Source organism: Oncorhynchus tshawytscha, linkage group LG13, assembly GCF_018296145.1.
Source record: "Oncorhynchus tshawytscha isolate Ot180627B linkage group LG13, Otsh_v2.0, whole genome shotgun sequence".
NCBI classification, from domain to species: Eukaryota; Metazoa; Chordata; class Actinopteri; order Salmoniformes; family Salmonidae; genus Oncorhynchus; species Oncorhynchus tshawytscha.
This window is the reverse complement of record NC_056441.1, coordinates 54528216-54542136: the sequence shown is the minus strand read 5'-3', so window position 1 is coordinate 54542136 and position 13921 is coordinate 54528216. Positions and strand designations below refer to the sequence as shown.

At 51.4% G+C, this 13921-nt stretch overlaps 1 protein-coding gene across 6 annotated transcripts in view; it reads right to left on the bottom strand.

Annotated features, from left to right (window-relative positions):
• LOC112265184 (unconventional myosin-Ic-like) overlaps positions 1–13921 on the bottom strand; it is a 72235-nt gene that overhangs the window by 14806 nt on the left and 43508 nt on the right. For all 6 annotated transcript variants that reach the window (XM_042295945.1, XM_042295941.1, XM_042295940.1 and 3 more), the window contains exons 4-13: positions 11739–11937; positions 11228–11308; positions 10791–10970; positions 9019–9117; positions 2448–2561; positions 2122–2193; positions 1806–1925; positions 1253–1326; positions 983–1088; positions 72–152 (exon numbers count right to left, since the gene is read on the bottom strand). In XM_042295945.1, coding sequence (XP_042151879.1) covers positions 72–152; positions 983–1088; positions 1253–1326; positions 1806–1925; positions 2122–2193; positions 2448–2561; positions 9019–9117; positions 10791–10970; positions 11228–11308; positions 11739–11937 — 1126 coding nt within the window. The remainder of the gene's footprint in view (positions 1–71; positions 153–982; positions 1089–1252; positions 1327–1805; positions 1926–2121; positions 2194–2447; positions 2562–9018; positions 9118–10790; positions 10971–11227; positions 11309–11738; positions 11938–13921) is intronic.

Genomic DNA, 13921 nt, shown 5'->3' with positions numbered 1-13921 from the left:
AAGAGAGAGAAAGGTGAAAAGGTCAACTTGAAAAGCTCAGGGTTACATTAAAGACTGAAACAGATTCTCACCAGAATGGAGATGATGCCTTTGAACTTCTCCTCCACCAGATCACAGATGATCTTGTTGTTGAAGTACTGCACAGGCTCCCACTGTGAGACAGCGAGGAACACAACGGCATCTAAGCATCTAAAAATCGCTTGTTTAGAAGACGGAACAGTCCTACATGTTAACGGTTGTAAAAGAAAACATTCACAGAATGCTGAGAATCCGGGACAAGGACATTCTGAACCCACACGTTATGCACATTGTCAATCAAACCTTTATTGACGTTTGCTGCCGCAGGCACACACACACAGAGTTTACCGCCACATTATTATCACAAACACCACAGAACACAGCCCACGTTATACAACAACGTCCCCTTTGACGGGTGTCTAACTGGACACGAATCTCTCTCCCACGGCCCTCTGCACTCTTCTCCCTCATGGGCCCGTATTCACGAGGCGGCTCAGAGTAAGAGTGCTGACGTATGATCAGGTTCACCCTTTTCATATAAATCTCAGTCATTACGATCTACAAGCCAAAACTGATCCTAGATCAGCAGCACTCCTGTTCTGAGATTCTTGGCCAATATGGGCCCTGAATCGTAGTGGAGCGGGCCACCAATCACCGTGTCGACAGTCACGCAGAGCCGACGGGGAGAAGGTAGAAGGAGAGGACCGGACAGAGAAGAAAGAGAGAGGTGGAAGAGGACTGTGGAAGAGGACTGTAAAAAGAGAGAGGGGGAGAATGAAAAGAGGGAGAAGTGGGAAGAGAGAGCGAGAAGAAAAGCTAGAGAAATGGAGGAGAGCAGTAGAGGGAGGGGAAGGTCCCTCCAAGACGGATAGAAGCATCGAGGCAGAGGGCTGAGAGGGGAGGCAGAGTGAGGGGATGGAGAAGGAGAAGATGGACTGACAAAACAAAGAGAGAGCAGTCTCACCGTGATTCCCTCGGCTTCGTACTCATCCTGCTCGGACTTGAGGGTGAGCTCGATGAAGAGCTGCTGCAGCTTCTCGTTGCAGTAGTTAATGCAGAACTGCTCAAAACTGCAACACACACACGATTACAGATGATCTTTTCAGGTGACAATGATATTCAAACGCAAACTTGACATTAATATACACCGAATCGTAATGACAGTAAATGGTAAACGCTGTCAAAGACACACAGGATTATGGGAAAATTAGTTATATATATATTCCTCTGGTACCTGTTGTGCTGGAAGACTTCAAAACCATAGATATCCAGGAGACCAATGACAGAAGCATTCTTATACGTCTCGTCCTAGAAGACAAAGAACGGTTAACTCTTCACAATAGCCTTCGTGAAGAAGCATTCATAAACTGTTTCTAAACCGTGTACAGCCAACAGACTAAGTGTAAATGAGCAGTTCGTTATTTGTTAACATATATACACCTAATGAAGCACGATAAGTCACCGTGTAACAATGAATTTCACAGCAGACATGGTCCAGACGCCCGACACCATCTCACAGCTCAAACATGCAATAACCTAACCCCTATCAGACAACCGTCTGCACAGAAACCGCATTGCTGTCAAACGAACAATACTGCTCTGTCCAACATGTAGTATTACAACACATCCACAAGGGGGAGTCCTACTACCACTGTAGTGTAAACGGCCAGCTGAGAAGTCAAAAGCGCAGGCTGACAGGAGGGGCAGAAGAATGGGGTAGATACAGGGATCATCGGTAAGCGGAGTGTTAACGGGACGTTAAGTTAGTTAGGGGCGTGTGGTGTTACCTTGTAAGCCAGGGAGACGTTGATCTTGTTGACGAGCCAGGTGAAGGTGCGGCCGTACACGGCCTTGGACAGGGCGTCCCGGGCCGACGACGCCTGCTCCAGGTTCAGAGGGCTCTTCAGCTGGAGGACACACACACACACACACACACACACACACACACACACACACACAGAGAGAGAAGAATGGAAACAGTTCTTCTACAATTCCTCACTTGCTGAGGCACCGAGGGACTGTTATATGTTGAATATAGAACGTGGGAACGTTCTCATAGAGGTCATTATAAAGAGCATGGACTTAGAGAAGGTTCCAGCCTACCTCTTCCCCTTTGGCGATGATCTTTTTGTGTGTTAGCGCTTCTTTCAGGACCGAACCATCCACTCCTAGTAACTGAAACGTCGACAGCCAAAACTTGAACACAACTCCAAACTCATTCTTTCAACACCAGTATCAATGTTATTTATCCTACTGAGCCAATGAACGGTGATACTATCGAGTTATGAAGACAGTAATGTGTTACGAGTATCGGCAGGGTACATGAGTATCGGCAGGGTACATGAGTATCGGCAGGGTACATGAGTAACTGAGTGCAGCATGAGTAGTGTCCCCATGGGTACACTGTAGTCAGGAGGAAGAGGTCATACCCTCGCCAGGTATTTGATCTGTGTGTCTGTAGTGATGTAGGCATTGCCGCTGTCTTCTCCTCCATACTGAATGTTCCCCAGGTGAAGGACACTGGCAATAATGTTTAACAGCTCCTACACACAGAGAGACACAGAGCGAGAGCGAGAGAGACACAGAGCGAGAGAGACAGGGAGCGAGAGACACACAGAGCGAGCGAGAGACACACAGAGCGAGAGAGAGAGAGAGAGAGAGACACAGAGCGAGAGAGAGAGAGAGAGAGACAGAGAGAGAGAGCGAGAGAGAGAGACACAGAGCGAGAGAGCGAGAGAGACAGACACAGAGCGAGAGAGCGAGAGAGACAGAGCGAGAGACACAGAGCGAGAGAGACAAAGAGCGAGAGCGAGAGAGAGACACAGAGCGAGAGAGAGAGAGACACAGAGCGAGAGAGAGAGAGAGACACAGAGCGAGAGAGAGAGAGACACAGAGCGAGAGAGAGAGAGAGACACAGAGCGAGAGAGAGAGAGAGACACAGAGCGAGAGAGAGAGAGAGACACAGAGCGAGAGAGAGAGAGAGACACAGAGCGAGAGAGACACAGAGCGAGAGAGACACAGAGCGAGAGAGACACAGAGCGAGAGAGAGACACAGAGACAGAGCGAGAGAGAGACAGAGCGAGAGAGAGACAGAGCGAGAGAGAGACAGAGCGAGAGCGAGACAGAGCGAGAGCGAGACAGAGCGAGAGAGAGACACAGAGCGAGAGAGACACACAGAGCGAGAGAGACACAGAGCGAGACACAGAGCGAGAGACACAGAGCAGAGAGCGAGAGAGACACAGAGCGAGAGAGACACAGAGCGAGAGAGAGAGAGAGAGAGACAGAGCGAGAGAGAGAGAGAGACACAGAGCGAGAGAGAGAGAGAGACAGAGCGAGAGAGAGAGAGAGAGAGAGAGAGAGAGAGCGAGAGAGAGAGAGACACAGAGCGAGAGAGAGAGAGAGACACAGAGCGAGAGAGAGAGAGAGACACAGAGCGAGAGAGAGAGAGACACAGAGCGAGAGAGAGAGAGAGACACAGAGCGAGAGAGAGAGAGAGACACAGAGCGAGAGAGAGAGACACAGAGCGAGAGAGAGACACAGAGCGAGAGAGAGACACAGAGCGAGAGAGAGACACAGAGCGAGAGAGAGACACAGAGCGAGAGAGAGACACAGAGCGAGAGAGAGAGACACAGAGCGAGAGAGAGACACAGAGCGAGAGAGAGAGACACAGAGCGAGAGAGAGAGACAGAGAGCGAGAGAGAGAGACACAGAGCGAGAGAGAGAGAGACACAGAGCGAGAGAGAGAGACACAGAGCGAGAGACACAGAGCGAGAGACACAGAGCGAGAGAGAGACACAGAGCGAGAGAGAGACACAGAGCGAGAGAGAGAGAGACACAGAGCGAGAGAGAGAGAGAGACACAGAGCGAGAGAGAGAGAGACACAGAGCGAGAGAGAGAGAGAGACACAGAGCGAGAGAGAGAGAGAGACACAGAGCGAGAGAGAGAGAGACACAGAGCGAGAGAGAGAGACACAGAGCGAGAGAGAGAGAGACACAGAGCGAGAGAGAGAGAGAGAGAGACACAGAGCGAGAGAGAGAGAGAGAGAGACACAGAGCGAGAGAGCGAGAGAGACAGACACAGAGCGAGAGAGCGAGAGAGACAGAGCGAGAGACACAGAGCGAGAGAGACAAAGAGCGAGAGCGAGAGAGACACAGAGCGAGAGAGAGAGAGAGAGACACAGAGCGAGAGAGAGAGAGAGACACAGAGCGAGAGAGAGAGAGAGACACAGAGCGAGAGAGAGAGAGAGACACAGAGCGAGAGAGAGAGAGACACAGAGCGAGAGAGACACAGAGCGAGAGAGACACAGAGCGAGAGAGACACAGAGCGAGAGAGAGACAGAGCGAGAGAGAGACAGAGCGAGAGAGAGACAGAGCGAGAGCGAGACAGAGCGAGAGAGAGAGACAGAGCGAGAGAGAGAGAGACACAGAGCGAGAGAGAGACACAGAGCGAGAGAGACACAGAGCGAGACACAGAGCGAGAGACACAGAGCGAGAGAGAGAGAGAGACACAGAGCGAGAGAGAGACACAGAGCGAGAGAGAGAGAGAGAGACACAGAGCGAGAGAGAGAGAGAGACAGCGAGAGAGAGAGAGAGAGACACAGAGCGAGAGAGAGAGAGAGACACAGAGCGAGAGAGAGAGAGAGACACAGAGCGAGAGAGAGAGAGAGACACAGAGCGAGAGAGAGAGAGAGACACAGAGCGAGAGAGAGAGAGAGACACAGAGCGAGAGAGAGAGAGAGACACAGAGCGAGAGAGAGAGAGACACAGAGCGAGAGAGAGAGACACAGAGCGAGAGAGAGACACAGAGCGAGAGAGAGACACAGAGCGAGAGAGAGACACAGAGCGAGAGAGAGACACAGAGCGAGAGAGAGAGAGACACAGAGCGAGAGAGCGAGAGAGAGACACAGAGCGAGAGAGAGAGAGACAGAGCGAGAGAGAGAGACACAGAGCGAGAGAGAGAGACACAGAGCGAGAGAGAGAGCGAGACACAGAGCGAGAGAGAGAGCGAGACACAGAGCGAGAGAGAGAGACACAGAGCGAGAGAGAGACACAGAGAGAGAGACACAGAGCGAGAGAGAGAGAGAGAGAGACACAGAGCGAGAGAGAGAGAGACACAGAGCGAGAGAGAGAGAGACACAGAGCGAGAGACAGAGCGAGAGAGAGAGAGAGAGACAGAGCGAGAGAGAGAGAGAGACACAGAGCGAGAGAGAGAGAGAGACACAGAGCGAGAGAGAGAGAGAGACACAGAGCGAGAGAGAGAGAGAGACAGAGCGAGAGAGAGAGAGACACAGAGCGAGAGAGAGAGAGAGAGACACAGAGCGAGAGAGAGAGAGACACAGAGAGAGAGAGAGAGAGACACAGAGCGAGAGAGAGAGAGACAGAGCGAGAGAGACACAGAGCGAGAGAGAGAGAGACACAGAGCGAGAGAGAGAGAGACACAGAGCGAGAGAGACACAGAGCGAGAGAGAGAGAGACACAGAGCGAGAGAGAGACAGAGCGAGAGAGAGAGAGACACAGAGCGAGAGAGAGACACAGAGCGAGAGAGAGAGAGACACAGAGAGAGAGAGAGAGACACAGAGTGAGAGAGAGAGAGACACAGAGCAAGAGAGTGAGAGACAGAGCGAGAGAGAGAGAGACACAGAGCGAGACAGAGCGAGAGAGAGAGAGACACAGAGCGAGAGAGAGAGAGACACAGAGCGAGAGAGAGAGAGACACAGAGCGAGAGAGAGAGAGACACAGAGCGAGAGAGAGAGACACAGAGCGAGAGAGAGAGAGACACAGAGCGAGAGAGAGAGAGAGAGACACAGAGCGAGAGAGAGAGAGAGACACAGAGCGAGAGAGAGAGAGAGAGACACAGAGCGAGAGAGAGAGAGAGACACAGAGCGAGAGAGAGAGAGAGAGAGACAGAGAGCGAGAGAGAGAGAGAGAGAGACACAGAGCGAGAGAGAGAGAGAGAGACACAGAGCGAGAGAGAGAGAGAGAGACACAGAGCGAGAGAGAGAGAGAGACACAGAGCGAGAGAGAGAGAGAGAGACACAGAGCGAGAGAGAGAGAGAGACACAGAGCGAGAGAGAGAGAGAGACACAGAGCGAGAGAGAGAGAGAGACACAGAGCAGAGCGAGAGAGAGAGACACAGAGCGAGAGAGAGAGACACAGAGCGAGAGAGAGAGAGACACAGAGCGAGAGAGAGAGAGAGAGACACAGAGCGAGAGAGAGAGAGAGAGACACAGAGCGAGAGAGAGAGAGAGAGACACAGAGCGAGAGAGAGAGAGAGACACAGAGCGAGAGAGAGAGAGAGACACAGAGCGAGAGAGAGAGAGAGAGACACAGAGCGAGAGAGAGAGAGAGACACAGAGCGAGAGAGAGAGAGAGAGACACAGAGCGAGAGAGAGAGAGAGACACAGAGCGAGAGACACAGAGCGAGAGAGAGAGAGACAGAGCGAGAGAGAGAGAGACACAGAGCGAGAGAGAGAGAGACACAGAGCGAGAGAGAGAGAGACACAGAGCGAGAGAGACACAGTGAGAGAGAAAAAAGCCATGTGAACATTCGACATGATAAGATTATACACATTTTATTGTGATGTTCTGAAGACAAAGTTATCTTGATGACTGCAAGTTTTAGATTAGGCTATCTTGGACTTGAAGAGTTATAAAATATAATTCAACTGACCATCCTCCTCCCACATGCGTGCATATACAACATATAGTGAAGTTGGCCTCTTATTGTGTGTGGTGTAAAGTACTTAAGTCAAATACTTTGAAATACTACTCAAGTAGATGTTTGTGGTATATGTAATTTACAATTTATATTTTTGACAACTTTTACTTAACTACATTCCTAAAGAAAATATTGTACTTTTTACTCCATACATTTTCCCTGACACCCAAAAGTACTCGTTACATTTCGAATGCTTAGCAAAACAGAATTGAAAAATGGTCCAATTCACACACTTATCAACAGAACATCCCTGGTCATCCCTATTGATACTTACATATATTAAAAACCAAATACCTTTACTACAGTAGTAAATTACTGGGTGACTTTTACTTTCACTTGAGTCACTTTCCATTTAAAAAAAAAGGTATCTTTACATTTAGTCAAGTATGAAAATGTGGTACTTATTTCCCACCACTGAGTACTGTATACTATATACACTGCTCAAAAAAATAAAGGGAACACTAAAATAACACATCCTAGATCTGAATGAATGAAATATTCTTATTAAATGCTTTTTTATTTACATAGTTGAATGTGCTGACAACAAAAAACAAAAAATCACACAAATTATCAAGGGAAATCAAATTTATCAACCCATGGAGGTCTGGATTTGGAGTCACACTCAAAATTAAAGTGGAAAACCACACTACAGGCTGATCCAACGTTGATGTAATGTCCTTAAAACAAGTCAAAATGAGGCTCAGTAGTGTGTGTGGCCTCCACGTGCCTGTATGACCTCCCTACAACGCCTGGGCATGCTCCTGATGAGGTGGCGGATGGTCTACTCAGGGATCTCCTCCCAGACCTGGACTAAAGCATCCGCCAACTCCTGGACAGTCTGTTGGTGGATGGAGCGAGACATGATGTCCCAGATGTGCTCAATTGGATTCAGGTCTGGGGAACGGGCGGGCCAGTCCATAGCATCAATGCCTTCCTCTTGCAGGAACGGCTGACACACTCCAGCCACATGAGGTCTAGCATTGTCTTGCATTAGGAGGAACCCAGGGCCAACCGCACCAGCATATGGTCTCACAAGGGGTCTGAGGATCTCAGCAGAATGTTCTCCACGGCGTCTCCAGACTCTGTCAAGTCTGTCACATGTGTTCAGTGTGAACCTGCTTTCATCTGTGAAGAGCACAGGGCACCAGTGGCGAATTTGCCAATCTTGGTGTTCTCTGGCAAATGCCAAACGTCCTGCATGGTGTTGGGCTGTAAGCACAACCCCCACCTGTGGATGTCGGGCCCTCATACCACCCTCATGTAGTCTGTTTCTGACCGTTTGAGCAGACACATGCACATTTGTGGCCTGCTGGAGGTCATTTTGCAGGGCTCTGGCAGTGCTGCCTCCTGCACAAAGGCGGAGGTAGCGGTCCTGCTGCTGGGTTGTTGCCCTCCTACGCTCTCCTGATGTACTGGCCTGTCTCGTGGTAGCGCCTCCATGCTCTGGACACTACGCTGACAGACACAGCAAACCTTCTTGCCACAGCTCGCCTTGATGTGCCATCCTGGCTGAGCTGCACTACCTGAGCCACTTGTGTGGGTTGTAGACTCCGTCTCATGCTACCACTAGAGTGAAAGCACCGCCAGCATTCAAAATTGACCAAAACATCAGCCAGGAAGCATGGGAACTGAGAAGTGGTCTGGTCACCACCTGCAGAAACCACTCCTTTATTGGGGGTGTCTTGGTAATTGCTTATAATTTCCACCTGTTGTCTATTCCATTTGCACAACAGCATGTGAAATTTATTGTCAATCAGTGTTGCTTCCTAAGTGGACAGTTTGATTTCACAGAAGTGTGATTGACTTGGAGTTACATTGCGTTGTTTAAGTGTTCCCTTTATTTTTTTGAGCAGCACTGCTCTCTCCCTCTTCCCTCACTGAACAGAGAAATACTGAGCTCTGGCCCAAAGCCCACACCACAGTCATGAAAATGCAAAAAAAAACATCCACACAAATCAGCCCTCTCATCACACACACACACACACACTGTCCCAACACACTCACACATAAGATAAGACCACTTTATTGGTCAATATAGACAGTCACACAACCTGACTATATAGACAAGACTGCAGCAAAGGGGAATACAGCATGTTACTCCACAATAACAAAACAGAGGGTGGCACCCAAAGCATAGATGTGATTGGTCAGGCAGGATTGGTCAGGCGGGATTGGTCAGACAGTCAAATGGAATAAGTGTTCAGTAGTAGTATTTAAGGTGATCAACAACACACCAACCTAAGCGGCTAACATCATGTCTGTGTTGTAAGAACAGGTTCTTACCTCCACCTCGTCCTCGCTGAAGCCGATGACAGACAGGGCTTTCCTCACCACCTTCCAGTCGCTGCGGTCGTTGATGGAGCTCACCTTGGGACAGTTCCCCTGAGAAACCCACACAGACAAAACACGGTTGAAGCCAAAACACCACAATTCTACATTGCAAGTAAAATTGTTCCTCAACAAAGCAGCCGACATCTAAATCCATGTTAGTAAGAAGTAAAACAGTAAGGTGTTAAGTTAAAAACATTTACCAAGCTGCTCCACGTAGACACGTTCAGACGTTTCTGAAAGATCGGCAGGTTCATGGTTTACATGCTTCCTCGCTACAGGCCGTATGCGTACTAAATTGTAGATCCAGCAAACACAGACACTCATCTACGCAGGCGTGAGCACGCCGCATACTGAACGCCCACACATTCATTGGCTGACTAAATAAAGTGTCTGTGCGCGCGTTTGCAGAAATATTGTAGGTCTCAGCGGGGGAGTGAGGAGGGATAGACAACTCCTTCACCTGAGAGCATCTCTATAGCAGCACTAATAACACACTGGGTCCATTAAGCAGGTCTCCCACTGGGCCACAGCCAGCACACACTAGAGAACATGAGTGAGTGAGAGAAAAAGTGAGAGAGAGAGAGAGTGAGAGAAAGTGAGAGAGAGAAAGTGAGAGAGAGAGTGAGCGAGAGAGTGAAAGTGAGAGAGAGAAAGTGAGAGAAAGTGAGAGAGAGAGAAAGTGAGAGAGAGAGTGAGAGAAAGTGAGAGAGAGAGAGAAAGTGAGAGAGAGAGTGAGAGAGAGTGAGAGAAAGTGAGAGAGAGAGAGAAAGTGAGAGAGAGAGAGAGAGAGTGAGAGAGAGAGAGAAAGTGAGAGAGAGAGAGTGAGAGAGAAAGTGAGAGAGAAAGTGAGAGAGAAAGTGAGAGAGAAAGTGAGAGAGTGAGAGAGAAAGTGAGAGAGAGAGTGAGAGAAAGTGAGAGAGAAAGTGAGAGAGAAAGTGAGAGAGAAAGTGAGAGAGAAAGTGAGAGAGAAAGTGAGAGAGAAAGTGAGAGAGAAAGTGAGAGAGAAAGTGAGAGAGAAAGTGAGAGAGAGAGAGAGAGAGAGAGAGAAAGTGAGAGAGAGAGTGAGAGAAAGTGAGAGAGAAAGTGAGAGAGAAAGTGAGAGAGAAAGTGAGAGAGAAAGTGAGAGAGAAAGTGAGAGAGAAAGTGAGAGAGAAAGTGAGAGAGAAAGTGAGAGAGAAAGTGAGAGAGAGAGAGTGAGAGAGAGAGAGAAAGTGAGAGAGAGAGTGAGAGAGAGAGAGAGAGAGAGAGTGAGAGAAAGTGAGAGAGAGAAAGTGAGAGAGAGTGAGAGAGTGAGAGAGAGAGTGAGAGAGAGTGAGAGAGAGTGAGAGAAAGTGAGAGAAAGTGAGAGAGAGTGAGAGAAAGTGAGAGAGAGTGAGAGAAAGTGAGAGAAAGTGAGAGAGAGAGTGAGAAAGTGAGAGAGAGAGTGAGAGAGAAAGTGAGAGAGAAAGTGAGAGTGAGAGAAAGTGAGAGAGAGAGAGTGAGAGTAAGTGAGAGAGAGTAAGTGAGAGAGTGTGAGAGAGTAAGTGAGAGAGTGTGAGAGAGTAAGTGAGAGAGTGTGAGAGAGTAAGTGAGAGAGTAAGTGAGAGAGTGTGAGAGAGTAAGTGAGTGCGTAACTTTTGACCTGAGCCCCAAACAGCTCGACACATGCTCCGGTCAGAAGTTGGAGACGAGGAGAGTGTCCCATTCCAGACCCAACCATAGAGTGAAACTCTGCTGCGTCCCACCTTGACGAGGTACTGGTACTGCTGGGGGTTCCTCTCCAGGCCCAGGCGCCGCAGCAGGTCCTCCTCACCCCCCTCAATCAGCTGGTAGAAGATGTGGAAGTTCCTCTCGCCGTGGTTCTGGTGCACCACCCGTGACTTCTCCAGCAGGTAGTTGAGGATGTGGCCCCCTACCGGTGCACCCTGCCGCCGGGAGAGAGGGAACCGGGGAACGGGGGAGGAGAGGGTGGTGAGGCAGGGATACTGAGACAGACAGAGTCACATGCAGGTGTACACGGCCCCCAGGACAGTACAGCAACGTAGGAGTGGAAAAATAAACATATTGTACAAGTTAATATGGAAGGACTGGCAGTGTTTATGTACTGGTTTCCCCCTTACAGGAACATACTCGGTCATTGGTGTGTGTGTGTGTGTGTGTGTGTGTGTGTGGGACCACTCACCTTGAAGTCAAACTGGATGTCCATGTATTTACCGAAGCGGCTAGAGTTGTCGTTGCGTAACGTTTTGGCGTTTCCAAAAGCCTGGGGTCACACATTGGGACGAAGAGGTAGACCGAGAGGAGGGAGAGACAGACAGGAGACCGAGGAGGAGAGAAAAGGGGGGGTAAACAGGAGAGGACGGAGAAGGGGGATACAGGAGTGGGGAGGGTAAACAGGTGTGTTAAAGTGGTGTCAGATGGTCAGGAGGTGTGCTGGGCTGTGACTGAGACACAGGGCTAGATTACAGGGCAGTCAGCTCCTAACACATCTGCGCCCCATCTGTCTGGACTCCACTAGTCTACAGCCCATTCAGCCAAACACACCACAGCTCAATACAGTACACTAAATGAGTAGAGAGCCTATTCACACTCCAGGACAGGCCACACACACACACAAATATGATGTCTTGTTTTAGACTGGACCAAGCCAGACACATGCAGTGGATGACATGGTATTCCCCCCCAGTGTTGACCTCTAGGACAGGGTTGGACTGCAGCAGACGGTCCTTGACCGTCTCCACCTGGTCGCTGGCGGGACAGGTCACGGCGTAGTACTGCAGGATCTTCTTTGAGGCCTCCGTCTTGCCGGCACCGCTCTCCCCCGAGATGAGGATGCACTGGTCCTTACGCTCCGTCCGCATGGACCGGTACGAGTTGTCAGACACCGCGTAGCTGGAAAGAGGAGGGAGAGAGAGAGAGACAGACAGAGACAGAGAGAGAGCATGAGTCAGTGAAGTACTGTAGTGGAGTGGGACAACTAGCAAACAGAGGCACTTTGTGTCATCGCATCCTCCTGAACCTTCAATTTGGAGTAGAGGGGATACAGTAGAGTAGATACAGTAGAGTAGAGTAGATACAGTAGAGTATATACAGTAGAGTGGAGGGGATACAGTAGAGTAGAGGGGATACAGTAGAGTAGATACAGTATAGTAGAGTAGATACAGTAGAGTGGATACAGTAGAGTGGATACAGTAGAGTGGATACAGTAGAGTGGAGGGGATACAGTAGAGTGGAGGGGATACAGTAGAGTGGATACAGTCGAGTAGATACAGTAGAGTAGAGGGGATATTACTACACATTTCCACACAAATCCTCAACTGTTCATAATATAATTTCTTATTTTGTGTAGTTCTGATTTGACTATCTCGTATATGGACAATTCCACAAAATTCTACACCTCTGATACCACCCAGTACCACACCCCCACTTCCCTTCACACCCCCAGAACCCACCTCCCTTCAACCCCCCAAAACCCACCTTCCTCCACCCCCCCAACCCTGCTTCCTCCAACCCCCCAACCCACCCACCTCCCTTCACACCTCCTTTCACAACCCACCTCCCTTCACAACCCACCTCCCCCCCACCCCCACCTCCCTCCCCCCCCCCCCAACCCCCTCCCTCCATCCACCCCACCTCCCTTCACAACCCACCTCCCTCCCTCCACCCCCCCCCCCCCCACACAACCCACCTCCCTCCCTCCATCCCCCCCACCCCATCCCATCCACCCCCACCCCACCTCCATCCATCCCCCAACCCCACCCCCCCCACCCCACCTCCATCCATCCCCCCCCAACCCACCTCCCTCCACCCCCACCCAACCTCCATCCATCCCCACCCCACCCCACCCCATCCTACCTCTCCCCCAACCCCACCTCCATCCATCCCCCCCACCCCAACCCACCTCCCTCCACCCCCACCCAACCTCCATCCATCCCCACCCCACCTCCCTCCACCCCCCCACCCCCCTCCATCCTACCCCACCCCCATCCTCCCCCCCCAACCCACCTCCCTTCACAACCCACCTCCCTCCATCCACCCCCACCCCACCCCACCATCCCCCATCCATCCCCCCCCACCTCCCTCCACCCCCCCCAACCCACCTGCTTCCTCCAACCCCCCACCTCCCTCCAACCCCCTCCATCCCTTCCCCCACCCCACCTCCCTTTCACAACCCACCTCCCCCCCCCACCCCACCATCCCCCCCACCCCCCCACCCCCTCCACCCCCCACAACCCACCTCCCTCCATCCCCACCCCACCCCACCATCCCCACAACCCACCTCTTCCCTTCACAACCCCCCACCCCACCTCCCCATCCCTCCACCCCATCTCGTACCCACAAAATTCTCCCTCTGACAACCCACCCCCACTCCCTTCCCCCCCAGAACCCACCTCCCTTCAACCCCCAAAACCCACCTTCCTCCACCCACCCCCCCCTGCTTCCTCCAACCCCCCAACCCACCTCCCTTCACACCTCCTTTCACAACCCACCTCCCTCCAACCCACCTCCCTCCCCCACCCCCACCTCCCTCCCTCCACCCCCCACAACCCACCTCCCTCCATCCACCCCACCTCCCTTCACAACCCACCTCCCTCCCTCCATCCCCCCACCCCCTCACAACCCACCTCCCTCCCATCCACCCCATCCCCCCCCATCCACCCCCACCTCCATCCATCCCCCAACCCACCCCCAACCCACCTCCCTTCACCCCCAACCCACCTCCATCCACCCCCAACCCACCTCCGTCCACATCCATCCCCACCACCCCACCCCATCCTACCTCCCCCACCCACCCCATTCACAACCCACCTCCCTCCACAACCCACCTCCGTCCATCCACCCCCCACCCCACCTCCCTTCACACCCCACCCCCCTC